This window comes from Lynx canadensis, chromosome E3 (assembly GCF_007474595.2).
Source record: "Lynx canadensis isolate LIC74 chromosome E3, mLynCan4.pri.v2, whole genome shotgun sequence".
Lineage (NCBI taxonomy): Eukaryota > Metazoa > Chordata > Mammalia > Carnivora > Felidae > Lynx > Lynx canadensis.
The window spans coordinates 22,109,498-22,134,990 of NC_044318.1; the positions used below are offsets into that span (position 1 = coordinate 22,109,498).

The window sequence follows — 25,493 nt, forward strand, 5'->3', positions numbered from 1 at the left end:
GTGAGGCAGGACGGACACCCAGGGGTGTATTTCATACACAGAAAAGCTGCTCCTTAGATAGTTTATGAATGAATGGATGTCAGAGTTCCCCAGCAGTGTAACTCTGTGATATGCTATGGCAGTCTAAGCCCCTGCTGCCCCAGAGAACTTTCTACAATGATATCAACGCTCTGTGTCTGCCCCGGCCGGTTCAGTAACCCCCAAGCCACGGGTGGCTGTTGAGAACTTGCAGTGTGGCCAGTAACTAAGAAACTGCATTTTATTTTATTTTATTTATTTATTTATTTATAATTTTTTTCAAACGTTTATTTATTTTTGAGACAGAGCGAGAGACAGAGTGCAAGAGGGGGAGGGGCAGACACAGGGAGACGCAGACTCTGAAGCGGGCTCCAGGCTCTGAGCTGTCAGCACGGAGCCTGATGCGGGGCTTGAACTCATGAACCGTGAGATCATGACCTGAGCCGAAGTCGGTCACTTAACCAACTGAGCCTCTCAGGCGCCCCTTATTTATTTATTTTTAATTGAGGTGTAATTGACATATAAGACTGTATTCGTTTTAGGGGTACAGGCTTTGAGATAGGTACATATTGCAAATAATCACTAAATAATAAACGAAACTAAATAATCAGTTTAGTTAACGTCCACCAGCTCACATAGTTACAAAAATTTTTTTTCTCATGATGAGAACTTTTAAGATCAACTTTCTTAGGCACTTTCAAATTTACGATACAGTATTGTTAACTACAGTCACCGTGCTGTATGTTACATCCCCAGGACTTTTCTATCTTGTACCTGGAAGTTTGTGCCTTTTGGTGCTCCTCCCCCCTTATCACCACCTCCCACTTCCTGCCTCTGGCAACCACCAGTCTGTTCTCTGGATCTATGTGTTCAGGTTTGTTTGTTTGCTTTTTAACATTTATTAATTTTTGAGAGACAGAGGCAGAGCACAAGCAGGGGTGGGGCAGAGAGAGAGGGGGGCACGGCATCCGAAGCAGGCTCCAGTCTCCGCGCTGTCAGCACAGAGCCCAATGGGGGGCTCGAACCCACGGACCACGAGATCGTGATCTGAGCCGAAGTCGGAGGCTTAACCTACTGAGCCACCCAGGCACCCCTGCGTTTGGGTTTGGTTTTTTTTGTTTTTTTTTTTTAATTTTTTTTTTCTCAACGTTTTTATTTATTTTTGGGACAGAGAGAGACAGAGCATGAACGGGCGAGGGGCAGAGAGAGAGGGAGACACAGAATCGGAAACAGGCTCCAGGCTCCGAGCCACCAGCCCAGAGCCTGACGCGGGGCTCGAACTCACGGACCGCGAGATCGTGACCTGGCTGAAGTCGGACGCTTAACCTACTGCGCCACCCAGGCGCCCCACGTTTGGGTTTTTTTTTAAGCCGCACGTGTGAGTGGGATGATGCAATATTTGCCTTTCTCTGTCTGACTTATTTCACTTAGCGCAGTGCACTCAAGGTCCATCCATTTGCGAACGGCGAGGTTTCATCTTTTATGGCTGGGTAATATTCCACTGTGTGTATGTGCCACAACTTCCTCGTCCATTCCCCTGTCCGTGGACGTGTGGGTTGTTTCCGTGTCTTGGCTGCTGTAAGTAATGCTGAGGTGGACATGGGGGTACCCGTATCTTTTCGAGCTAGTGATTGCATTTCATGCGGATAAATCCCCAGATGCAGAACTGCGGAATCACGTGGAAGTCCTGCTCTTCATTCTGGGGGGAGCCTCCATACTGTTCCCCATAGTGTCTGCTCCATGTCACGGAGCCACCAACGGTGCGCAGGGTTCCCTTGTCTCTGCATTCTTGCCCACGCTTATCTCTTACGAGAAGCTGCATCTTACCTTTAATTTGACTGCAACGCCAGCCGCCATCTGTGGCTGGTGACCGTGTGTGGCACCGCACGGATCTTGGCACTCAGGGTGTCGTGCTGAACAAACAGACAAGGCCCTGTCCACACGGCCCTGTCCCTTCTCGTGGGGAAGGGCAACGGACAAGGATATAAACGAATAATGTAATTTCAGGGAGCGCTAAGTGTCCCGAAGACGATGTAATAGGGCCGTGGGGGAGGGGCATGGGGAGGAGGAGGCCGGGCTGCTTTGAGTAGCGAGAGACCTTCCATCAGAGGCCAGAGCCGGAGCAAAGGCCCTGAGGCAGGAACATGCTTAGCACTTCTAGGATAGGAGTCTAGGCCGCGGCCGGGGATACTGAACAAAGGAGAGGGTAAGGGGAGGTCCCTGAGATGGGTGGGAACCAGGTCGCGTGGGCCTCCCTGGCTCAGATCTTAAGCCCGGAGAGGCAGAATACAGAGAAGTGGTCAGAGCCCAGGCACCAGGGCCAGCCCAGCTGGGGCAAGTCCTGGCTCCTCCTCTTCCGCCTCTTCCTGGCTGTGTGACCTTGGGCATGTTGCTCTGCATCTCTGTGCCTCCGTTTCTTCATCCATAAAACTGGGTAATTATTCTTCAGTTAATACATATAAAGCTCTCAGAATGACTCCTGGGCTTTGTGAGTCTTATACAAGTGTTAGCAGTTGGCGTCGTGATTGGAGGGTTTTGAGCCAGGGGTCATAGAATATGAGGAATTTAAAAGATGACTCCGGCCGCTGTTTGGGGAGTGGCTTAGAGGGAACAGGGAGCCCCCACAGGAGGCTTCTAGCATCGTCTAGCTAAGGGTCATGGTGGCTTGGATGAGGGGCCTGGTGCTTATGGGGTGCCCCACGGGGAGACTCGCTTCATCCCAGGACAACGTTTGCATTTCCAACAAGGCCTTTGTTTGGGGCAGAAGGGAGAATTTTCAAACAAACGTGGAAGGAAAGAGATGGGCTCAAACAACCCACGTACCCCTCACCTGCTCCCGTGGTAATCGGCATCCCGCCCTTCTGGTTTCATTTACTTCCCACCACATGGATTGTGGCTCTCATACCATTCCACTCATCAGTTCTTCAGTGCACATCTCTAACAGATAAGGAGTTTGTTTTTATGCAACTCCAATGCCACTGTCATGCCTGGCGGTAATTGGTTATTGTGCGCCACAGCCCGGTTCGTGTTCAAGTATCCCTAATTGTCTCAATTTATTTATTTATTTTTAGTTTACATCCAAATTAGTTAGCATAGAGTGCAACAATGATTTCAGGAGTAGATTCCTTAGTGCCCCTTACCCGTTCAGCCCATCCCCCCCTCCCATAACCCCTCCAGCAACCCTCAGTTTGTTCTCCATATTTAAGAGTCTCTTCTGTTTTGTCCCGCTCCCTGTTTTCATATTATTTTTGCTTCCCTTCCCTTATGTTCATCTGTTCTGTGTCTTAAAGTCCTCATATGAGTGAAGTCATATGATAATTGTCTTTCTCTGACCAATTTCGCTTAGCATAATACACTCTAGTTCCATCCACATAGTCGCAAATGGCAAGATTCCATTCTTTTGGATTGCCGAGTAATACTCCGTTGTATGTATATACCACATCTTCTTTATCCATTCATCCACCGATGGACATTTGGGGTCTTTCCATGCTTTGGCTATTGTCGATAGTGCTGCTATAAACATGGGGGTGCATGTGCCCCTTCGAAACAGCATCCCTGTATCCCTTGGATAAATGCCTAGTAGTGCCATTGCTGGGTCATAGGGTAGTTCTGTTTTCAGTTTTTTTGAGGAACCTCCATACTGTTTGCCAGAGTGGCTGCACCAGTTTGCATTCCCACCAGCAATGCAAAAAAGATCCTCTTTCTCTGCATCCTCGCCAACATCTGTTGTTGCCTGAGTTGTTCATGTTAGCCATTCTGACAGGTATGAGGTGGTATCTCATTGTGGTTTTGATTTGTATTTCCCGGATGATGAGTGATGGTGAGCATCTTTTCATGCATCAGTTGGCCATCTGGATGTCTTCTTTGGAGAAGTGTCTATTCATGTCCTTTGCCCATTTCTTCACCGGGTTATTTGTTTTTTGGGTGTTGAGTTTGAGAAGTTCCTTATAGATTTTGGATACTAACCCTTTATCTGATATGTCATTTGCAACTATCTTCTCCCATTCTGTTGGTTGCCTTTTAGTTTTGCTGATTGTTTCCTTGGCTGTGCAGAAGCTTTTTACTTTGATGAGGTCCCAGTAGTTCATTTTTGCTTTTGTTTCCCTTGCCTCCGGAGGCGTGTTGAGTAAGAAGTTGCTGCAGGCAAGATCAAAGAGGTTTTTGCCTGCTTTCTCCTCGAGGATTTTGATGGCTTCCTGTCTTGCATTGAGGTGTTTCATCCATTGTGAGTTTATTTTTGTGTCTGGTGTAAGAAAGTGGTCCAGGTTCACTCTTCTGCATGTCGCTGTCCAGTTTTCCCAGCACCATTTGCTAAAGAGACTGTCTTTATTCCATTGGATGTTCTTTCCTGCTTTGTCAAAGATTAGTTGGCCATATGTTTGTGGGTCCATTTCTGGGTGTTCTATCCTGTTCCATTGATCAGAGTGTCTGTGTCTGTGCCATAAAAATTGGGTTTTTAAAAAATGTTTGTTTATTTTTGTTAGAATGCAGGCAGAGAGGATGGGGGGACAGAGGATCCGAAGCAGGCTCCCCGCCGACAGCAGCGAGCCCGATGATGGGCTCAAACCCACAAACCCCAAGATCACGACCTGAGCCGAAGTCAGATGCTCAACCAACTGAGACACCCAGGTGCCCCCCAAATTGTTTTTTTTTGTAGTTGTTTTGTTTGGATTAAGACCAAACGTGGCAGTAGCTTTGAAGTCAAAGGTGCAACTGAGGTATAGCCGAGTCTGAGCGACCTGGTGATGGTGCCCCATGGCAGGGTCTGGGCAGCCTCGAGCCTGGGGAGCACCATGCATCTTAGTAGGGTGGCTGGTGGGAAGGGGACCGACCCAGGTGCGTGACCTCGGGCTTGGTCTAGGCCACTGTCAGTCACCAGAGGGTGCTGAAATCTGGGAGCCGAGTCCACACTCAGGAGGTTAGGGGCATGGTAACCTTGAGAGCCCCAGGAGTCCTGGGTCTGAAACAGGCCCCCAGCCTGCAGGGGCAGGAGAGGCAAGCAGAGAATTCGGCCTTCGGAGAGGGGCCTCAACAAGGTGTTGAGGATCCAAGCAGCAGGTTGGGGATTCAGGACCAGACGACCTCCCAGCAGGGAGGAGTGCACAGATGTAGAACCAGGACGGAAGCCGAGACCCCTGCCCTGGGCTGTGCGGACTGTAGCGGGAACAAGTGGTAGCTGGGCTAGACAGATGTCTGAGTAGGGGAGGGCTGCCCGCATGCAGGTGCCGGTCTCAGTAAATCCTGGGCCCCCTAGGGGTTGGGGCTCCCCCTCCCACCTCCGGCCTGCCTTGACCAGCATTGACTGAGTAGCTGAGCCTACTGATTAAAGTTCTCAGTCCCAGAGATAGAGTATCAGTCAGGATTCTCTTGGTAGCAAAGAACAGAAAACCTAATTAAAACGGACGTAAGCACAGGGTGACTCAGTTGGTTGAGCATCTGACTCTTGATTTTGGCTCAGGTCATGATCTCATGGTTTGTGCGTTCGATCCCTGCATCAGGCTCCATGCTGACAGTGCTAGAGCCTGCTTGGGATTCTCTCTCTCTGCCCCTCCCCTGCTCACACGCTCCTGCACTCTCTTTCTCTCTCAAAATAAATAAATAAACTTAAAAAAAAAAACTGACATAAGCACAAAAGAGAGTTCATCAGCTCTTATAACAAGAGAGTATAGGGAATCTGGCTTCAGGCATGGCAGGATCCAGGAGTTCACATGATGTGGTCCAGAATCTACCTCCCTCTACCATGCATCTCTGCTTTCCTCTATATTGGCTTCATCCTCAGTCTCCAAGGGGTGGCACTTAATGGTGTCAGACTCCTTATTATATCAGCCCTTGCAGAGATTGTCCTCCTGAAAGGCCCAGATCTAGGACATGCCGGCCAGGCAACCTGGGGTGGGGTTCACGTTATCCCTCTGAAGAGAGGTTGGGGGAAGGACGGATGCCTGGTGGAAAATTGAGGTGCTCTCTCCACGAGAAGGGAACACGTAGGAAATGATATCCAAACGAGGTCTTTTTACTTTTTCTCCAAGAACACAGAAGTCACGTGCCGTCGGACAAATTCATCGGCTCCCAGATCTAAACCTTCCCTAAAGCTTAACTTCTGAACCGAGCTTCCTTTCATTCTGGCCCCCCGACGCTTGTCTTTGGCATTTCTGCCCAGCAGTCCACGGACCCTCCCAACGCCGCATCCCCGAGCCCAGGCTGGTCTGTCCCAGCCGGTCTGGTCCCCTGCTCCCTTTTGCGGCCTCCTACCCCTGAGTCCTCCTCTTCTCCCTCTGCCCCTTGCTGGGCATCCCTAAGTCCTGCTATTTCTGTGGCCAAAACCTGTCTCCTTCAGGACCCAGCTGCCCCTTCGGCCCGCAGACCCCCGAGCGAGACGCCCCCCATCTCCATCTCTACTCGCTTAGCCTCTCAGCCCTTAGCCTCATCAGCAGGGGCTTATCGATCGCCCACACTCCGCTGTTGTGCTGGGGCCAGGAATCAGATGTGCTGTCTACGCCTGCCAGCTCACACCCAGCGGCATCAGAAACGAACCACAGTTCAACGAGGCCAGTGCGGTGACGTGGGATGAGTCGGGGCATGAGCCGGGGACCTCGCAGCTGCATTCGAAGCCTCCAGGGAGAGTGGCACAGCCCCCTGCCGTGACCCCTCCCTGGTCCATCCTGGGAAGAAGGCCACCACGGAGGCTGTGTCCCCGGCCAACCACAGGCCGCTCGCAGACAGATTTCAGCCGGCTCCCAACGGCCTTTGCAAAATTCTTTGCGTTGCCAACTTTGAAAAGTTGGGCGGTTTTACATGAAAACGGGGATTTTCGACTTTTATTGAGAAAGGAAGCTGTGGCGACCCCAGGCCACATCCGCACCTGGGAGCCGTGGCAGAGCTCCATCACGGCGCCACCGTCCTCCCCGCCCCTGCTAGTCTCCCCGGCACAGTGACACGGGCATCACACCATGTCGCCCCTCCCACGTGCGATGCTCACCCGGACCCTGCACGCGTGTGCATGCGTGTGTGTTGAGGACCTCCCCCGCTCCCAGCCCCCCAGAGCGGCCCCTCTGGCTCTTCCGTCCTTGCCCAACTCTTCTCTCCCTCTGGTCTCCATAACACTGTCCTCTTCACTACGCCTTTGCCCCTGCTGTTCCCACAACCTGGAGTGCCTAGCCCGTCTTACTTAAAAAAAATTTTTTGTTTAACGTTTATCCATTTTTGAGAGAGATCGAGTGCAAGTCAGGGAGGGGGCAGAGAAAGAGGGAGACACAGAATCCAAAAGAGGCTCCAGGTTCTGAGTTGTCAGCACAGGACCCGACACGGGGCTCGAACTCACGAACCTCGAGATCATCGCCTGAGCTGAAGTCAGACGCTTAACCCACGAGGCCACCCAGCCTGTCTTATCACGGACCCCGCCTTTCGGGGACGTCAGGGTCCTTGTGTCTTCACACACAAGCCTGCTGCACGCCTCTAGCCTGCCCCAGGCCTCTTCCGGCATCTCTGGCTGCACCCTTCCAGGCACCAGGTCACATGCTTCCCCAGGTGTTCCTCAGTTTGCTGAGGCTCCGATATCCCCGGCTTGTGCCCCCTGGTCAAATCCGCCCTGCAGGTGTACCCCTGCAGGGGGTTGTACAGCTTGTGGACCACTTGACGACGTTTGAAAACTGGCTCTGGGTGAACTGGCCACATTGCCCGTGTGCCTCGGCCCGGAGGTAGGGGAGTCCTGACCTGAGACAGGGAGAGTGATGCTGAGCCCCACGCGAGAGTGGATGGGACTCCTCCTGTGCCTGCTGCCAGCCTCTGCCTGCAACAAGGGGATCAGGGAGTCTCCCGGCCACGTTAGCCCTGAGTAGCGGCCTTGGCAGGTACATACGTCTGGGGCAGTAGAACGGGTACAAGACCATGATGGTAGCTTACATTTCGTGAGTACGTGCTGTGTGCCAGGCAGTAGGCAAAGGGACTTTGCATGTATCAGCCCAGTTCTTCCGTCCAGCCATCCTGTAAGATGGGTATGGCGTGATGGGCTCCATTCTGCAGATGGAGAAACTGAGGCACTGAAAAGCAGAGCATCTTGCCCGTGGTCACATGACTACCACGCGGTCTGGTGCCCATCACATGGTCCTGCCTTTCAGTGGAGACTGTGGTCACCGGAGAGCTGTGCCCCATCAAGGCAGCGGCCACTGCCTTTCAGCCCTGGCCGCATGATGCCAGGTGGCCTCAATGTTCAAGAGAGGCCGGAAATGCACATTGTTACATGAAAGCTCCCGATTTGTAGATCTTATTGACTCGTTTTGAAAATTTTAACAGCTCCGGGAGCCAGCCCGGCACAGATTTAGCCATAGAGCTGCTTGTAACCCGATCTGTCAGGTCCCGTCCACGTCTGTTGTCCTGAGTGTGTGACGTTGGGAGGGTCAGAGTGCTTGGCCCAGAGCCCGGCAGGTACTAGGTGCTTGTTAAATGTCACGGTGCCTCACCGTCTTCTTCAAGTTTCTCCATCACAAAAATGGTTTTCATTGTCCTTCTTCTCAGGGGACATGTGAAAGGCCACTGAGATCTCTTCCCCATAAAACATTCAAGTTCAGGTGCTCCGGGACAGAGCACGTTCAGTTCCCAGAGCTAGGCCCCAAGATACCTAGGGATTGGGCCTCTTCCCTGTCCTTGAAGATCTCACATCCAGGTGAGGACAGGCACGCACATGTGGACACTCAGCAGCTGAACGTCCCCGCACGTTCAGCTGCCCATATCCAGCTTGTAAGCCCAGCTCCGAGAGCCCAGAGGAGGGGAGGAGGGGCAGATAGGGAGGGCCGAGGGGTTCCTGGACGAGTCAGCCCCTGAGCCAGGTCCCGAAGCCTGCACGGTGGGTCCCGGGCAGCAGTGGCTCAACCCCAAAGCCCCCCTCACCCCCGCCCCTGATAAGCCTACTGTCAGGGTAAACCCCTCCCGGTCCGCCCAAAGCCCCTATCTCATGACAGAGCCTACGGAGTGGGGCCTTCAGGATGGCCCCCCCCCCCCAGGCTTCCCATGAATGAGGCCCAGCCATCGTGCCTCTGGCCCAACTTCAGTTGGGTGCCCAGGGAAGGGTCTGCTCTCACGGACCCTCCAGGGCATTCAGCATGTAGGCCCAGCCGGGGCTGGCTCCAAATGTCATTCTGCCGGCGGTGCCTCAGGCAGGTGTTTGTCTCTGGGGAAAGCACTTCATGAATGCAAATACCCACGGAGCTGCACCGCCATTAATCTTTGCTGAGCAGTCGTGCGCTCATTGGAAGGGGTATGTCACTCGACACCGGGGCCACGCGGGGAATTGGCCTTGCAGAGTCAGTCAAATGACTTAGATTGGAATAATATTAATACCGATGTATTAAAAATGCATGACTGTCTCAACATGGCTGGTTCTCGGCGCCTGTAAAGAAGGAAGATACAGAAGGATGACAAAGTCGGGATGTGGACGAGGAAGGATGTTCCCACAAATCACATGCCAACCGTAGGGTTTCACGAAGCGTCCTTTTGAAAACCCATTACGGAAGGGGTTTGAGGCAGCATCAACAGGGGCATAAAGGTAACTCTAGTTAAGCAAGGAAGAAAACATGAGCGTCAAGGAGACAAGAGTATACACACACACACACACACACACACACGTGCGCGTGCATGACTCTTAAAGATTAAGGCGGTAGGCAGAATTTCACCCTGGACTTCTTGGAGGCCAGGCCAAAGCGGGAAACAGTCAGGACTAAAGGGCTGCTTATTGGAAAGGGAGGAAGCAGCCTGGTTCTTTAGAAGCGGGAGAATCTTCTCCGCATATCCTCGTCCAAAGACATACCACATACAGAGCTTTACTGCGGGGACCCCGAGCAATAGGGACGCGCAGAATCTTCCACACTGCACGCGTGCATCTCACATGGTGTCTAACCCCGCCCCTGAGCTGTGGTGACGGGGACATCAGTATGTACGTAGATATGGAGAAAAAATCTGGAAGGGCACATGTGCACACACTCCCCACCCAGTGCCCACAGTGATTGCCCCCGGGGGTGAGGAGGGAGCCAGGGTGGGGACGGGAGAGACTGGGTCCACGGGAACTTACTAAAAGCTAGACGTGGAGTCAGAGCTCCGGCCAGGGCAGGGGATTCTGCCCGTGGCCAGACCTTCTCTGGATCTAGCTTGACCCCAAGGGAGATGCCAGGCAGAGTGGCTAACTGCTCGTGCGCACGAGCGGCGTGACCTCAGGGAAGGCTGAGCCTCACTGTCTTCATCTGCAAGATGGGTCCTAATGCCCACCATGCGGATTTGCTCCAAGGGCTGCGTGAGACGATGCAGCCTTTTAGTTTCTTCACCCTTGGAATCCCCGGAGAAGTGGCCACTGCATGGTTCCCCGCCAGGGAGCCCACTCTGGTGATCGTTGGGCCAAATCCACCCACAGATGCTGCTTCTTTGGCCGCAGAGTGCTGGAAACGTCTCAGATTTAAGCACCATCAGGCAAGGCCTGAGCCTCCCAGCTCCCCACACTCCCCATCACGCCCTGAGGTCCTATGTCAGTGCATCTGTTTCCCACCTCCCTGGCCCCTGCGGGCATTTGACAGTGCACCTGCTTCCCTCCTTCTGTCCCCGCTCCGCCAGACGCCTTGGAGAGAGCTGGGGCAGTGGACGGCTAGAGGTCAGGCGGTGCTCCGGGTCGTTGGCGGAATGTACACGAACACCCTCGGACAGCCGGCCATCTCATTATAAGAGCCATGGTGCCCACCTCCTGGCCATGCCGGACCGAAAGCCCTCTCCCCACCACCCCCTCCCCTCTTGCAATGAGAGTTTCTGTCTCACCAGATGTTTCCGTGGCGGTAATTGTGCAGAACTAGTCATTGAAGCTGCCCGTGCCGTCCTCCTCGAATGGCTCTTTCCTGATTAATTCCCAGCACGCGCTTGCTCTGTGCCTCCGCTAAACAGAGAACACATCCATATAAACATGTAAAAGAGTGGTTTGAGAATCGACTTTTCTGACAGTCGGCAAATAGTAGCCTACCATCCTGCAATTGGATGATTGAAGCCGGGTTCCTGTGGTGTAGCATGGGCTTGAGGGCCCCTCGTTCTAAATTGCTGCGGAACCTCTGCAGCAGTAGCTTGGTGAACTAGAAATTTAGTTAGAGCTTACTCGCCCCGCTTCCGGAAGGCAAAGGGCGGGGAATGAGCGTAGATGGACACCCCTGGGGTCTCAGATCCCGTACCTCAAAAGCAGATCAGAAGCCAGAGCGAGGTGGAAAATGATCCAACGGTGAAACAACAGGCCGCCGTTTTTCTCCGATCAGATTTGTTCTCAGAACGTCGTCAGAGAACAGTGCCATCCTGGAGAAAAGTACCTGCGTTTGGGCACTTTTAGTTCCAAAGTCAGTGTTGAGTGCCAGCCGTGCGCCAGGTACCTGCTGGGCCCTGGGATGGGATTGGCGGGGCCTCCGCTGTCTTGGGGCTGGAGTCTGAGCGGGGGAGACCGTAGCTAAGCTAAATAGCTGATAAACATGACCGTTTCAGAGACGGGAAGGAAATCAAACAGGGCGATGGGAGAGACAGGGGGCCGGATGGGGTGAGGGCTCGAGAGAGGGGCAGGAAGATCTCTCTGGGGACAAGGAAGAGCCCACCTTGCAGGTGTCTTGGACGAGACTGCTCCAGCCCAGCCCACAGGTCCCAAGGTGGCCGTGAGCCCTGCGGGATGACGGAGCAGCCATCAGACCTGTGTGTTGGGAGTGGAGGGAGGAGGAAGAGTGTGATAGGAGCCGGGGCAGAGGTCCGAAGGGGCCAGATCACATAGGCCTCGTCGGCCCCTGAAGGGCACTGGAGTTTATTCTCTGTGTAGTGGAAAATTGCTAGGGGGTTTTAAGCAGGGGGTTGCCATGACCTGTTAAGTTACTTCAAAACAAAACAAAAAAAACCCTGGCTGCTGTGTAGACAATCAAGTGTGTTTGTGTTGTGGGGGGCACGGGCACAGCAGAGAGGAAGCAGAGGCCAGGTAGGAGGCTGTGGTCATTGTCTCGGGGAGGATGGCGGCCACATGGGCTGGGGGGCAGCAGTACATTCAGAGACGAGAGGGCCGAGATTCAGGAGGGGTTTTGGAGGGAGCCCCTGGGGACTTGTGACATAAGAGAACGAGAGGAATCAGGACTCCGAGGTTCAGGCATCCCCTGACCGTTTTTAAGATGGGCGAAGACCAGGTTTGGGAAGAGGGAGTCAAGAGTTTTTGGGGGGGCAGGGGCGCCTGGCTGGCTCTGTTGGTTGAGCATCCGACTCCTGATTTCAGCTCAGGTCGTGATCCTGGGGTTGTGGTATCGAGCCCTGCGTCGGGCTCCATGCTGAGCGTGGAACCCTCGTGAGATTCTCTGTCTCTCTCCCTCTGCTCCTCCCCCCACCCCCTACCTGTGCACTCGCTCTCCAAAAGAAAAGAAAGGACTCTGTTTGGGGCATGTTAAGGTTGGGACACCTGTTGGATATCCCAGAAGAGAGGTCATGCGGTCACTTGGCTTGCTGGAGAGTTCGGGGTTGGAGATTAAAATAATCAGGAGTCAAAAAATAAAAATAATGTAAATGAAATAATCGGGAGTCATCAACGTGATGATGGTGTTTAGGGCCATGGGCTTGGATGAGGCCACCTAGTGAAAGGGTGCAGAGGAATCCGGAGGCCTAGGATTGAGCCCTGGGGCAGCCAAAGAGGAGGATCAACAAGGAGCCTGGGGCTGCAGCGGTGAGAGCTGGAAGCAGGGGAGAGACCAGGGGAGCGCAGGGCCCAGGAGCCTGGTAAGGAAATCTACCGAAGGGGAGTAAGCCGTCGCCCCAACTGAGGACCGCACATCTCCCAGGGGATCCGGCAGCCAGCTGGACCCTTCAATTTACTGTCCGAACCGGGACACTTCAGAGGGTGGAAAGTGGACTTTATGAGTGATGGCACCGGGACAACAGGAGGAAATCCCAATTGTCCCAGACTAACAAGGAGGCTTCACCCCTCCCCAGCGATTGGTGCCCTTGCCAAGCAGGGGACCACGTAGAGGTGGAGGCAAAGGCCAAGAGGGAAGGCGGGGAGGCGCAGCCGTGACAGTGACCCTCAGAACTGAACAAATTGTGGGGCATCCCTGCAGCGGACCACTCCTCAGCAATTAAAAGGAATAAAACTACTAATTCACACAACACAGGGAACCTCAGCTATGCTGTGTCAGAGAAGTCAGCCCAAATAGTGCAGGACTCCTTTTATACGAAAATTCTAGAAAAATGCAAAGTAATCTGCAGCGACAGAAAGCTGACGGGTGGCTGCCTGGGGTGAGGGGAAGCAGGGAGGGTAGGATTCCAAAGGGGTACAACGAAATTTGGAGGTGATGGATGTGTTCCTTAGCTTGACTGCGGAGCTGATATGCAGCGTATACAGGTGTTAAAGCTTACCAAGCTGTATGCTTTAAACACACATGGTTTACTGTATGAAGTATGTATTCTCTCATAAAGCTGTTTTTAAATTTTCTTCTTAAAATTTATTTTGAGAGAGAGAGCGAGAGAGCAGAGGAGGGGCAGAGAGGAGAATCCCACGCAGGCTTCGCGCTGTCAGCGCAGGGCTTGGTGCTGGGCTCAAACTCATGAACCGCGAGATCATGAGCTGAGCTGAAACAGAGTCAGACGCTTCACGGACTCAGCCAGCGAGGCACCCCGTAAAGCTGTTTGTAAAGAAAGAGTTTTGCTGTAAAGAGGAATGGACAGTCGGGGCGGTAGCAGGAGGAGGTGTGATTATGTTTTAAGCATGAACAAAGGAACATTAAATACCTGCATGAGGCAGGGCATGAGTGTCGTGGGGAGGAGACGGGAAGGCTAAGCCAGGGATCCTTCCGTGAAGGTTACTGTACGTATGTCATGCCGAGGAGTTCGGAATTCATCCCATCGGCCTGAGCTTCTCCACCTTCCAAGGAATCGTCCGGAGAACGTGTTACCGGCACAGCACCACACCACATCCCCTTGCCCCCCCCCCCCCCGCCTTCCGATAGCAGCTGAGGTGGGACTGTCCCCGGGCATGCTGACAAGGCACCGCCTCCAGTGCTCCCAGATCTCTCAGCCTTTCTGCTCAGGGCCTGATCCCAAAGCCCCAGTGGCCTCAGTTTGTGTGGTGGGGAGTCATTGCCCCCAGGGGCAGCCTTCAAAAGCGGGAAGGGGGTCAGTGGACAAACACCCCAGCCTCCCGCCTTGGGAGGGATACTTCTGAGTTGTGTTCTGTGGGTTCCTCTGAGGGCCCCAGTGGAGTGGAACACCGTGTGCATAACAGCCGGGACCTGCTCAGAAAAACACTGGGGGGTTTTCTCCTGCCCTATCTTACTCTCCCAACTCCCTCTTGGGAACAGCTTTCACATAAGCAACCTGTACTCAACCCTTGTCTCAGGCTCTGCTTTCAGGGCACCTGAAATGATACCTATGGAACCAGGGGCTCTGCATTTCCTGTGCACATCAGGCTTTCCTGACACAGAGGTCCCAGGAACCATATATTAAAGAACAGGCAGTGAAAAACAAGAACAATTTTGGAAAGGGGAGTGACTGGGCCAGACCTGCTCTTGTAGAGAACGAACTCTGGCAATGTGAAGTTGAGGTTGAAGGCAGCAAGAGACAGGAAGCAGGGAGACCAATTAGCAGGCTATTACCAATGTCCCAGCAGGGAGCAGTGGTGAGAAGGCAGCAATTGGGGCCGTCTCTTTGTGAAAGTCCTTTGATTTATAAAGTATGTAACAGTTCACACAGAAATGACACCAGCCTTATTTAACATCCCCGGTGCTATGGTTTTTTTAAAGCTTGCGTTTCCAGCATTCCACGTTTTTCTTTTTGATCTTCCGCTCCCAAAATGTGATACGTCAGCCTGGTGCCACACAGCTTCATTTTGTTAAATTTTGTGTTTTCAGGATCTTGACATTGGTGCCAAGCACATGAAGCTTTATGTCAATAAAAAGCTCATCTTTGATGGCACGTTGGACAAAGGAGGTGGAGAGGGCCCAGCTGACCTGAGCGTCCTGGTTGGCCAGAAAAACAAGAAGGAGGAAAGAATGGAGAGGAGCGTGGGTGCCCCCCCGGGAGAAGGCGGAGATGCTGGCACAGATGGGGCCCATTCACAGCCAGCTGGGGCAGCGGTAGATGTGAAGGTTTCTTCCCAAGGAAAGTTATTTGGCGAAAAGATGAATCCTCCCAATTGCACGAAAGACAATTCGTCCAAGTTAAGCGAAGACACGAGCTTATTAGCAGTCCCAGCCCCGATGCCGGCCTCGATGGGTGGCGTGCCCCGTCCTCCTGCCCTCCGCCCGGCTGCGGAATGCCCCGCCCTGGACCCAGAGCCCTCTCTGATCCAACAGCTGGAAAACCTCACGGGCAGAAAAGTCTCCGAGCCACCAGCAAAAACTCCCTCCTGGTTGCAACCTTCTGCCGCGGGGAAGGGCAGGAAGCAGGGAGGCAGGAAGCCAAAACCCCTGTGGCTGAGTCCCGAGAAGCCACTGGACCGGGAAGGCGGGCTTCCGTCTGATGACGTCATTGGCGCCAGGGGTGAGGGTCCTAGAGAGGCTGAGATCGGGGATAAAGGCCCCAGGCGTGAGCAAGGGCGAGCAAGCGGCTGGAATGTCATCGCTGGGGAGAGAGCCCAGAAGGTGACCCCCAACGTCTGTGACGACTTTGACATCTTTAACCAGCCCTCCAACAGAGAGCGCCCTGCTAGTGGGAGGAGGGGCCCGAGGAAGGACGCCCTCAGCAGCGGTCACAGTGATGGCCAGCCAACCAGCAGAGGTAAGCTCGAGAAGCGGTCTGACCCGGGTGCCGTTGTCCCCATGATACCATTTTGCTCCATGGACCCCAGATAAGGGCCTCCTCATCTGCAAAGCCAGGGGGTTTGGAAGGACAGAGAGAGAGAGAGAGAGAGAGAGAGAGAGAGAGAGGGAGATTGAGAGACAGAATCGGAAGCAGGCTCCAGGCTCCTAGCTGTCCGCACAGAGCCCGACCCGGGGCTCGAACTCACGGACCACGAGATCATGACCTGAGCCGAAGTCGGACGCTCAACTGACTGAGCCACCCAGGCGCCCCTCCCTTGTCCTTTTGTGAAGAGAAATCGGAGACGTACAATATTATTTTTCAACATTGGCAACTGATTGATATTATTTTTAAACCACTAGGTGGGTCAAAAAAAAAAAAAATCTCCTGGGAGGACTCACCTGTTTTGTCAACTTTGCAGTAGATTATACGTGAGCAGTCTGAAAGGAGGGTGCCGAAGACTGGGTTTCTGACTATTTGCACTCAGATCTGGCTACTGGGAAGGCGGGCAGCATAGCAGCTACGAGTCGAACCATTTGAATCCAGCCACTGCGACTTTGAGCTCTGGTACCTCTGGGCTGGGACTTACAGAGCCTGGCATGTCCACTTTCTGAGCCTCAGTGTCCTCATCTGTAAAATGGCACCAGTAACACCCATCCCCGTGGGAGGATAAAATGAGGTCATACGTGTGCAGCGTCGGGCACAAAAAAGCACCCGGAAGGTGTGAGCTGTTGCTCTACATCACCGTCACCCCCCCCCCCCCCGACCCCGGGATTCTGCCTCCTGGTGTATCTGTGTGCAAAGCCAGGGAATCTATTTCCTAGCGAATCAGGTCGGCATGTCTGTTATTACTATCCAGAAGACAGACCCCGGGGCCCCTGGGTGGCTCTGTCAGTTCAGCTTTGGACTCTTGCTTTCAGCTCAGGTCACCATCTCATGGTTCATGGGATTGAGTCTCTGGGATTCTCTCTCTTCCTCTCTCTCTGCCCCTCCTCCACTCGCTCTCTCAAATACCCTTAAAAAAAAAAAAAACACCACCACCCCAAAGGTCTGCATTCAGCCCACGTCTACACTCAGACATGCAGAGAATCGGTGGCCTCTTTCAGACCCCCGATGTCACCTGGGGCACCCAGGCAGGTCCCTCGGACTCAAGGTGCCTTTCCATGTGGGCGAAGGGCTCCCTTCTTCCAGAGCTCCTCGCCCCACCCCCACCTGGAGTTAACCCTGAGACTGGGTGTCAGGGAGGAGAGCAGAGCAGACGTGGGGGTGCTCTTTAAGGGTAGGGGCCATGTCTCATCTGTGTCAGGGGCCCCGGGGTCCTGACACATGGTGGGTCCTCTGCATTTGGGGAGGCGAACTGCCGTGGCTGGGTGCCTGACATATGTGTGTGTGTGTGTGTGTGTGTGTGTGTGTGTGTGTGTGTGTGTGTGTTAAGCTGGGCTCTCGTCCAGGCACGTTACTGAAATGATCCTCATTTTCTCCTCACGCCAGCCCCATTTTACAGCTAAAGAAAATGTGAGGTTTAGGTAACTCTCCTCAGGTCACGCAGCCAGGGAGGGTTAGAGCGGGATTTGAACCCAGGCCAGCCTGCTCCAGCATCCGTGCCTCAAACTAACACCCCTTTGGTGCCCCACCTCCGCAGCGCCCCCGGCGGGGGAGAGCCGGGCACTGCGGAGCCTTCCTGGTAAGACAGACCCCGCACAACCTCTGGGAGCTCCGAGGTGACGGGTGTTATTCTGACTTGTCCACGTTCAGAAGATTCTTCTCTCATTTTAATTTCTTTCTAGGCATTTCACTGCTTGGCTCAATGACACATTAAGAACCGGGCCCTTGAGATTTAATGCTTGTTAAGCCAGTCATGCTAAAAAGGAAAGTTGCTTAGAAATTTTAAATTACCCATTACGTAGAGCCAAATCCCACAGCCGTGCCCTTCAGGAAAGGCGCAAGGCAGAGCCCTCCAACGACGCTTGTAGAATGGGTGACCGCCTGAGTTCTTCCCTGGGACTGGAGTCATGGTGTCACCGAAAGACAGAGCTTGGAAATCCTTTTGTCTGACAGGGCCTCTCATTATAATGGCATCCACATCTTGGAAGGGTCCGCATCAGGGGTCCATTGGCTATGGGGGAACGAAATCACATCTGCCCGGTGGGAGCACTGACCCTCCGGAAAGCCGGCGTGCACCCAGGAGACGTGGCCGTGACTCCCCGGGGCTGCCGGGCCCTGCCTCTGCCACGTTCCCTCACTCTTCCTCATGAGGTCAGCTGCCCCTGCTCTTTCCTGGGGGTGGGCAACGGCCTCACCGCCGGGGAGCAACGGTTTCCGGCCGTGGCTCCCAAAGTCTCACGGGAGCCGCTGATTGGTCGACTTGGGTCAGGTGACCACTCTTGGCCCAATCGGCTGTGGCTGGAGGCTGTTCACCTTGAACACGTATGGCTCTGTCGTGTCTACGTTCGTTTTCATTTCCCGTTTTAGTAACAATCAGCCCATACCCCACGGGGGTGCCGTTGATTTTCCTAAGCTCGGGTTTAGAACTCCGTGCTCCATGTTTACGTCCCTCCGCCAAGAGGTAGTTTTAAACCTTAAATCCGCCATCTCATACGGGTACCCACCCCCCCAAGACTGTGTCGACTGCACGTGAAAGCAGCAACAGCTTTGTGGTGTCCGTTCGGGGCTGTGGGCGGGGAGGTTGACAACGACAAAGCGCGGATCATGGCAGCTCCCCAACTCCCGGGGAGCAGTGACCGCGTGTTCTCCAGACAGAGGGAAACGTGGGCCAGCCTGCTGTCACATCCGAGAGGTCCAGGTGAAGGCCTATACGTCTCTGCGTTCGAAACCCAGAGCGTACATCTCGAGGAGAGTAAGTCCGGAACGCAGACGCAGAGTGAGGGCAGAGTCCTGCCTTTCTTGGCCACCCAGGCCGAGAAACACAGGCCGAGTCCCTGACGCATGACGTCTGTTCTCTCTCCTCCGCGCACTTGCAGACCAACCCCCAGGCCATTCATTCCAGTCAGTGGAAATCAAATCACAATAAACTGATGTCATGACGATCCATATGGGAAGTTCCTTCTGCCAGATGTTAAGCCTCGCGCCTGGAGGAAAAGAAGGAAGAAACTTCTAGGGTCTTTTTTGATGGCAGATGAGGAGGGGAGAGGACAGGTGCAGGAGAGCTGACAGGTGGAAGCCGGGGGCGGAGTGGGGGGGGGGTCCCTCGGCTCCGGGCCTGAACCCAGGGGTTGCATGATGGTGACACCAGCCAGCCGTCCCTGTGCTGGCAAACATGAACTGAGCACTTATGTGCGCCAAGGTCTATGGGACACACCCGGGGAACGGGGCAAAGGAGGAGGCGGGGACAAGATGGGGATCCGGGAGAAGAGCATTCCTGGGAGAGGACACTGCAAGGATACACAGGAAGAGACTTGGGGTGTCCATGGAACAGAAATGCCGGCACGGTGGAGCTGATCGTCAGGGAGGAAGGTATGAGTCGTGGTGGCGTGGCGGCGTGGCGAGGGGTCAGATGCTTCCCAGCACGGTAGAGACAGTGGCAGTTGGAGGGTTTGATGACAAATTCCCTTTGAGGCACACGGAGTTTGGAGTGACAGAATGGACATGTCTCGGCCTTCCGAGGGGTCTTTGGAACTGGACGGTGGTGGCCGGGGGAGACAAGCCAGAACTTGATGCAGAAAATCGAGCAGTGCCTGCCTGGCAGCCAGGAGCTGGCTGGGTGAGGCCAGAGAGGAGGACCGGAGGGGGCCGAGGCCTGGGGCAGGGCAAGGGCGTGGGGAGGCTGACAGCAGCAGAAACAGCAGCGGAGAGCCCGGAAGTGCCAACGCTCCTGAGCGGGCGAGGAGGGACCGCCAAGTGGAGGGGCTGTGCCTGGGATGTGGGGCACGAGGACTGAGGAGAGATCGAGTGCACGGAGTCATCGTGTACATGCAGAAAGTCAGCGCAGGGGAGGGTCGTGGGAATTAAAGGACTGTGGAGGCAAGGGACAGAAAGCCACCAGGGGTTTGGCTTCAGGCATGGCTGGATCCAGGGGCTCAGATGATGTCATTGGGGCTCTCCATCTCCTGGCTCACGTCCCCGGTGTTGGCTTCGTTGTCGGGCAGCCCCCCCTCCCCCACAGCGCAGCAAGCTGGCCAGCGGCACTGCACGCTCACGTCCGATATCCTGCAGCAGACGGGAGCCACTTTAAATTTTTTTTTAATGTTTATTTTATTTTTGACATTGAGACAGAGCATGGGCGGGGGAGGGGCAGAGAGAGAGGGAGACACGGAATCCGAAGCCAGCTCCAGGCTCCGAGCTGCCAGCACAGAGCCCGACGCGGGGCTCGATCTCACAGACCGCGAGATCATGACCTGAGCCGAAGTCGGACACTCAACCGACTGAGCCACCCAGGCGCCCCAGAGGAGAGCCACTTCAAAGTGAGCCCCCCTCTCTCCGTAGTTCCCTTCCCAGCCTAGAAGGGCACCGTCGGGATTTGCCTCATCTGGATGGTCTGAAGGCGGGGTGATCCCCAAAGGAAAACCAGGAGAAGGGCAAGCGGGGTTTGGGTGAGCCCAACAGCAACTCCACAAAGAGACCCCGGCTTGCAGGGCTTGAGGGAGAAAGAACACAGTGGCCGCAGCAAAGGGAAGGAGAAAATGGGGGGGGGGGCGGTTGGAGGAAGTCATGAGATCAGGTCTGGCTTCCTTTTTCTTTCAGGTGGGAGAGATTTATGCGCATCTGCAGGCGGAGAGAGGGCAAGGTGCCAATGGGGAAGAGATGATTGAGGGTTCTGGAGAGAGCGGGGATAATCGATGGAGCCGGGCCCCCTAGGAGACAGGCAGAAAATGGAGTGCAGGGCACCGTCCGATATGAAAGGAGAAAAAACAGAACGTCAGTGTCAGCTGCTGTTTTTCCAGAATGACACCCTTACACGGCAGTCAGCCGTGGCGTGGCCTCGAGGGCGGGGCCGCTGCTTGGTGCGCACGCTGGGCCCTCTCTGTTCCGCGAGGAGGAGAGTGCAGCCTTCAGAGCGCGCCTCTGAGGGCCCGACTGTGTTCTCCGTGTGCTGGGGACGCGGGCTTCCGATCTGGAAGCCAACCTAGCCACGCACAGAAGTAAATTCCTTGCTTGTAACATACCTGTGTTGTTGGCAGTTTCTATAGCACCTTCTCCCGGTTATAAAAATAACACATCCAGGGAACTCGGAAGATCAGGTGACAAAGAAGCTAAAAGCCCTTCCTACTCCCGTCCCAGAAAGGATCGTGGTAACACGTTGGCGCGCACCGCCCGTGCTAGGATCTGCTGCATCTGACAGTCGCGGGTCTGGCTTTTTCCCACTCGGCGTTCTTTCACGAGTGTTCCACCTGCCGTTAGGCAGTCTTTGAAGACGCTGTCCAAGTCACGTGACGTGACAGGCTCAGAGCAGACCCCCTGGCTGCTGACTCAGGCGCGACTGGCGGTGGCGTGACCCCCGCCCGTCCTGTGAGTGTCTGACACGCCGGATGATTTCCAGCAAAGGTTGTCACACAACAGAGTGTCTTCCCTCGATTTGCATGGCAGTTGCCTTAGGAAATTCAAAGCGTCTTATCAGGAGGCCTGGGTGGCTCAGTTGGTGAAGCATCCGACTCTTGGTTTCGGCGCAGGTCATGATCTCGCGGTTTGTGAGTTCGAGCCCCGCGTTGGGCTCTGTGCTGACGGGGCAGAGCCTGCTTGGGCTTGTCTCTCTCTCCTTGTCTCTCTGCCTCTCCCCTGCTTGTGCGCATGCTCTCTCTCTCTCTCTCTCTCTGTCTCTCAAAATAAATAAACTTAAGAAAAAAAAATTCAAAGTATATTGAAAAATACTTTGCTTTTTGTAAAACAGCCAGATTCTAGACTTGAGTAACCATCGTCAATTTTTTACCAACCTGAATGTGGCATGTGACAGGAGGCCCCGACTGTCCTGCACAGGGCAGGATACTAACATCCCGGTCCCACCCATCAAAGGCCAGCAGGGCCTCTAGGCATTGAGACCCCAAGAGCCACCCCACTGATCTCTAGAATGCCCCCCCGCCGAGGGCGACCCCACCTGGCCGAGAGCCCCTGGGTGAGACAGCCTGTAAAGGTCCCTGCTTGCACACAGGGCACTAATGGGGCTTCACCCTCCTGTGTTCTTCCAGAAGACGCCCGCTCCACCGAGACGCCGCCACGACCCCGGTGGTGCAGTGAGCAGGAACACACGCTGCATGAGTCCTGGGACTCCCTCAGTGCCTTTGACCGCTCCCACCGGGGACGCATCTCCAACATGGAGCCGCAGGGGGACATCCTGGACGAGTTCCTGCAGCAGCAGAAGGCCAGCCGGCACGGCGAGCAGCCGCCCCCGTGGAAGGAGGAGAAGCTGGGGCCAAGGAGAGGCCGGGAAGACAGTCCCGTAGAGACGGACGACGCGAGTGACTTTGAAATCCCCGTCTTGCCTTACGGACAGCGCCTGGTCATCGACATCAAGTCGACGTGGGGGGACAGGCACTATGTCGGCCTTAACGGAATAGAAATATTCAGTTCCAAGGGGGAGCCGGTGCAGATCGCGAACATTCAAGCCGAGCCCCCCGACATCAATATTTTACCGGCCTACGGGAAAGACCCCCGCGTGGTCACCAACCTCGTCGACGGGGTGAACAGGACCCAGGACGACATGCACGTCTGGCTGGCCCCTTTCACACTGGGCAAGCCCCACACCATCTCCGTAGACTTCGTGCACCCTTGCCAGGTCGCCCTGATCCGGATCTGGAACTACAATAAATCTCGGATACACTCCTTCCGTGGCGTGAAGGACATCACCATGCTGTTAGACTCGCAGTGCATCTTCAAAGGAGAAATCGCCAAGGCCTCGGGGACCCTGACAGGAGGTACAGTATGTCTGTAAGAATGTTCTGGAAGCCTCTACCTGCCACCCGCTGAGGCTCTGAGGAAACACTAAAGACCCTGGCTCGCCAGTGACAGATGGGTCTCTCCTCTTCCTAGGCCCGGCCCACTCCTCCCCTTTTGCAGCACGGGGGTGTGCGGGGGTGCACGGGTGAGCTGACCTCATTTAAACGCCTCCCCTGGGCGCTGGCCCCACGCAGCTTCCCTAGAGCCTCAGTCGGAGAAGGGGGAACTCTTCCGCAAGCGACTTACTGAGGGGGTGCTCCCAGGAGAGCCTGTGGTCCAAGGAGAGAGACAGGATAGGAATGAGGGGAAGCCAGGCAAGGATACGATTTGGGAGAAGCCCAGCCTCAGCCCGATCCCAGAGAGAGCTCTGGAGCTTAAACTGCAAAGTCCGTCCTTCCTGAAAGCAAAGCAGAAAAGCTCTGGAACCCTGCAGGCTCCCCGGTTTGGGGGTGTCACTCCCACGCCCTTCCAGGCAAGCCTCCAGCCCCCCAAAAAAGGATCGGCAGGGATCTGGGTGGGGGTCCCAACAGCATCCTGCCAGGATGCCTCGCCCACACCTAAAAACATTACCTACTTCGGGACGGATCACCATGACCCTCCTTAGATTAGATGCCTTCATTGATCTAGGCCACGGGAATCCCATTCGCAGTGGGTGAATAATAAATAATGAGGTTTGCTTACACAAATCGGGGACGGTGGGTGGTTTGGGATTTTCTAGCACAAAGGTTGATGGGTTTGGGTTCCCGGTCTACAAACTATTTGGATTTGGGGTGAGTCGACTCTTCTGTCTTCCTTGTGACCCATCCAGCCCCAGAGCACTTTGGAGACACCATCTTATTCACGACCGACGATGACATTCTGGAGGCCATATTCTGTTCTGATGAGACATTTGACGTGGACGTGGAGGGTCCCTGCAGCCTGCAGAGTGGGGAGACGCTGAGGAGGCCGAGCACCGCCGACAGCGAGGGGGAGGAGAGGCCCTACACCCAGGCCGGCTCATGGGCTGAGGACCGGGTAGGACTGGCGGGGGGGGGGGGGGAGGGGGGGGTGCGGGGGGGGGGGGGGGGCACCCCCAGAGGGATTTCTTCTCCCAACTCCGGGTATAACAGGAAGAATGAAGATAGATAGCCTTTAAGCTGCTGGTGCTACTGTTTTGACATTTCCCATTTTTCTACTTCATTTTTTGGCCCTGTGTGTCATATTTCATTTTCTAATTATTTTTTATTTTTTTATTTTTTTTTAAACCAGAGTGAAGAAAGTATTCAAATTTTAATCAAAGCTAGGAGAAAGCGGTCCTGCGTCGTCTCTGTAATTTAGAGGTTGGCAGTCTCAGGGGAATTTTTGCTTTGGGTTGTGTTTTGATCACTCACTGTTGTTTTTGACGGAAAGGACTAGAAACGCTCTTAATGGGCAGACTTAGAATTAAAATAATGATAATCCCAGCGATTGTTTCCCACACACGTATAGTGATCTTGTGGAGGGCTGTGTATACTATGCTTAACCAGGTAGAGACCATTAAAACCCCCATGTAAGAAACCAAGGCTCAGACAGGTTAAGTGAGTTGCCCAAGGGCACACAGCAGGAGAGTACCCAGGCTTGAACTTGAATGTATGACTCCAAAGTCTGTGTTGGTTTTTTTTAAGGTTTTGTTTTTTTTTTTTTTTAATGTTTATTTATGTTTGAGAGAGACAGTGACAGAGACACAGACAGAGAGAACGCAGGGGAGGGGCAGAGAGAGAGGGAGACACAGAATGTGAAGCAGGCTCCAGGCTCTGAGCTGTCAGCACAGAGCCCGACGCAGGGCTCGACCTCACAGCCCGCAAGATCCTGACCTGAGCCGACACTTAACCGACTGAGCCACCCAGACGTAACTCCAGAGTATGTGTTTTAAACTCATAAACGAATTTTTTCAGAAATGAAAGACGACCTTCAGGGAAAGGGTCAGTCCAAGTCAAGGACCAGCAATCAAGAGAACCAGCGTCCCCAGGGATGTTCTTGAGGCCCTAAGGGGGAAAAGGAGATGGTTACAGAGGGTGGGGGAGAGGAGAGGGGTCCGCTGGAATCCAGAGGACAGAAGGCGGGGCCTGGCAAGGTCAGGAGGAGACAGGCGTTGCTAGTTCATCTTGATAATTGTCCTGATTTTTTTTTTTTCAAGAGAAGCCAGAAACCTGGGTTTTTATGTAAACTGCCCCAATTAAAACCTATTGGCAGCTAAGTGGAAATGCTTTCAAACCTTCTATGAGCCGTCCCAGGAGGCTCAGGGAGGGTGGAGAACAGGGCAGCGACCTTCCCTGGTGACCCGATGCTCCTGGCGGGCCACCCTCCCCACTCTCCTCCCCACCGCCAGGCGGGAAAGGGCCTGAAGAGGCTCTGTCTAGGGGCTGGGCCGAAGGATCCAGTAGGTTGTTCCTGGGCTCCATGCTGAGCCTGCTTGGGATTCTCTCTCTGCCCCTCCCCCGGCTCGCACACGCGCATGCTCTCTCTCCAAGTAAATAAATAACCATTTTTAAAATGAGATGCCCAGGCCCCGAGGCTGAGAACCACTCTCTGTGGTTGAAATTTTTCACTCTCCTTCTCTTCATCCCTCCCTCCTGATCCTCCTCTCCCCCTCCTCCCTCCAGCACCCTAGGTAAACATTTATTGGGTCCTTCCCTATTCCAGAAAATCTGATCACTTTAGCTGGTGGCGTCAGACTCCTCCCCAACCAGAAAGAGCCGCTCGTGAGGACTCAGACACATGACGCCTGCCCATGTTACCAGTCACAGAGCTTCCACAATGGTAGAAAATGCAAGAAAAGACACAGATCCCCGTGGACAGCAGTA

At 54.3% G+C, this 25,493-nt stretch overlaps 1 protein-coding gene across 6 annotated transcripts in view; it reads left to right on the plus strand.

Moving 5' to 3' along the window:
- KATNIP (katanin interacting protein) overlaps positions 1-25,493 on the plus strand; it is a 194,177-nt gene that overhangs the window by 144,728 nt on the left and 23,956 nt on the right. For 5 of the 6 annotated variants that reach the window (XM_030301244.1, XM_030301245.1, XM_030301246.1 and 2 more), the window contains 3 exons: positions 14,895-15,762; positions 21,924-22,649; positions 23,480-23,685. In XM_030301244.1, the coding sequence (XP_030157104.1) occupies positions 14,895-15,762; positions 21,924-22,649; positions 23,480-23,685 (1,800 nt within the window). The remainder of the gene's footprint in view (positions 1-14,894; positions 15,763-21,923; positions 22,650-23,479; positions 23,686-25,493) is intronic. The other variant, XM_030301248.1, reaches the window with a different exon arrangement.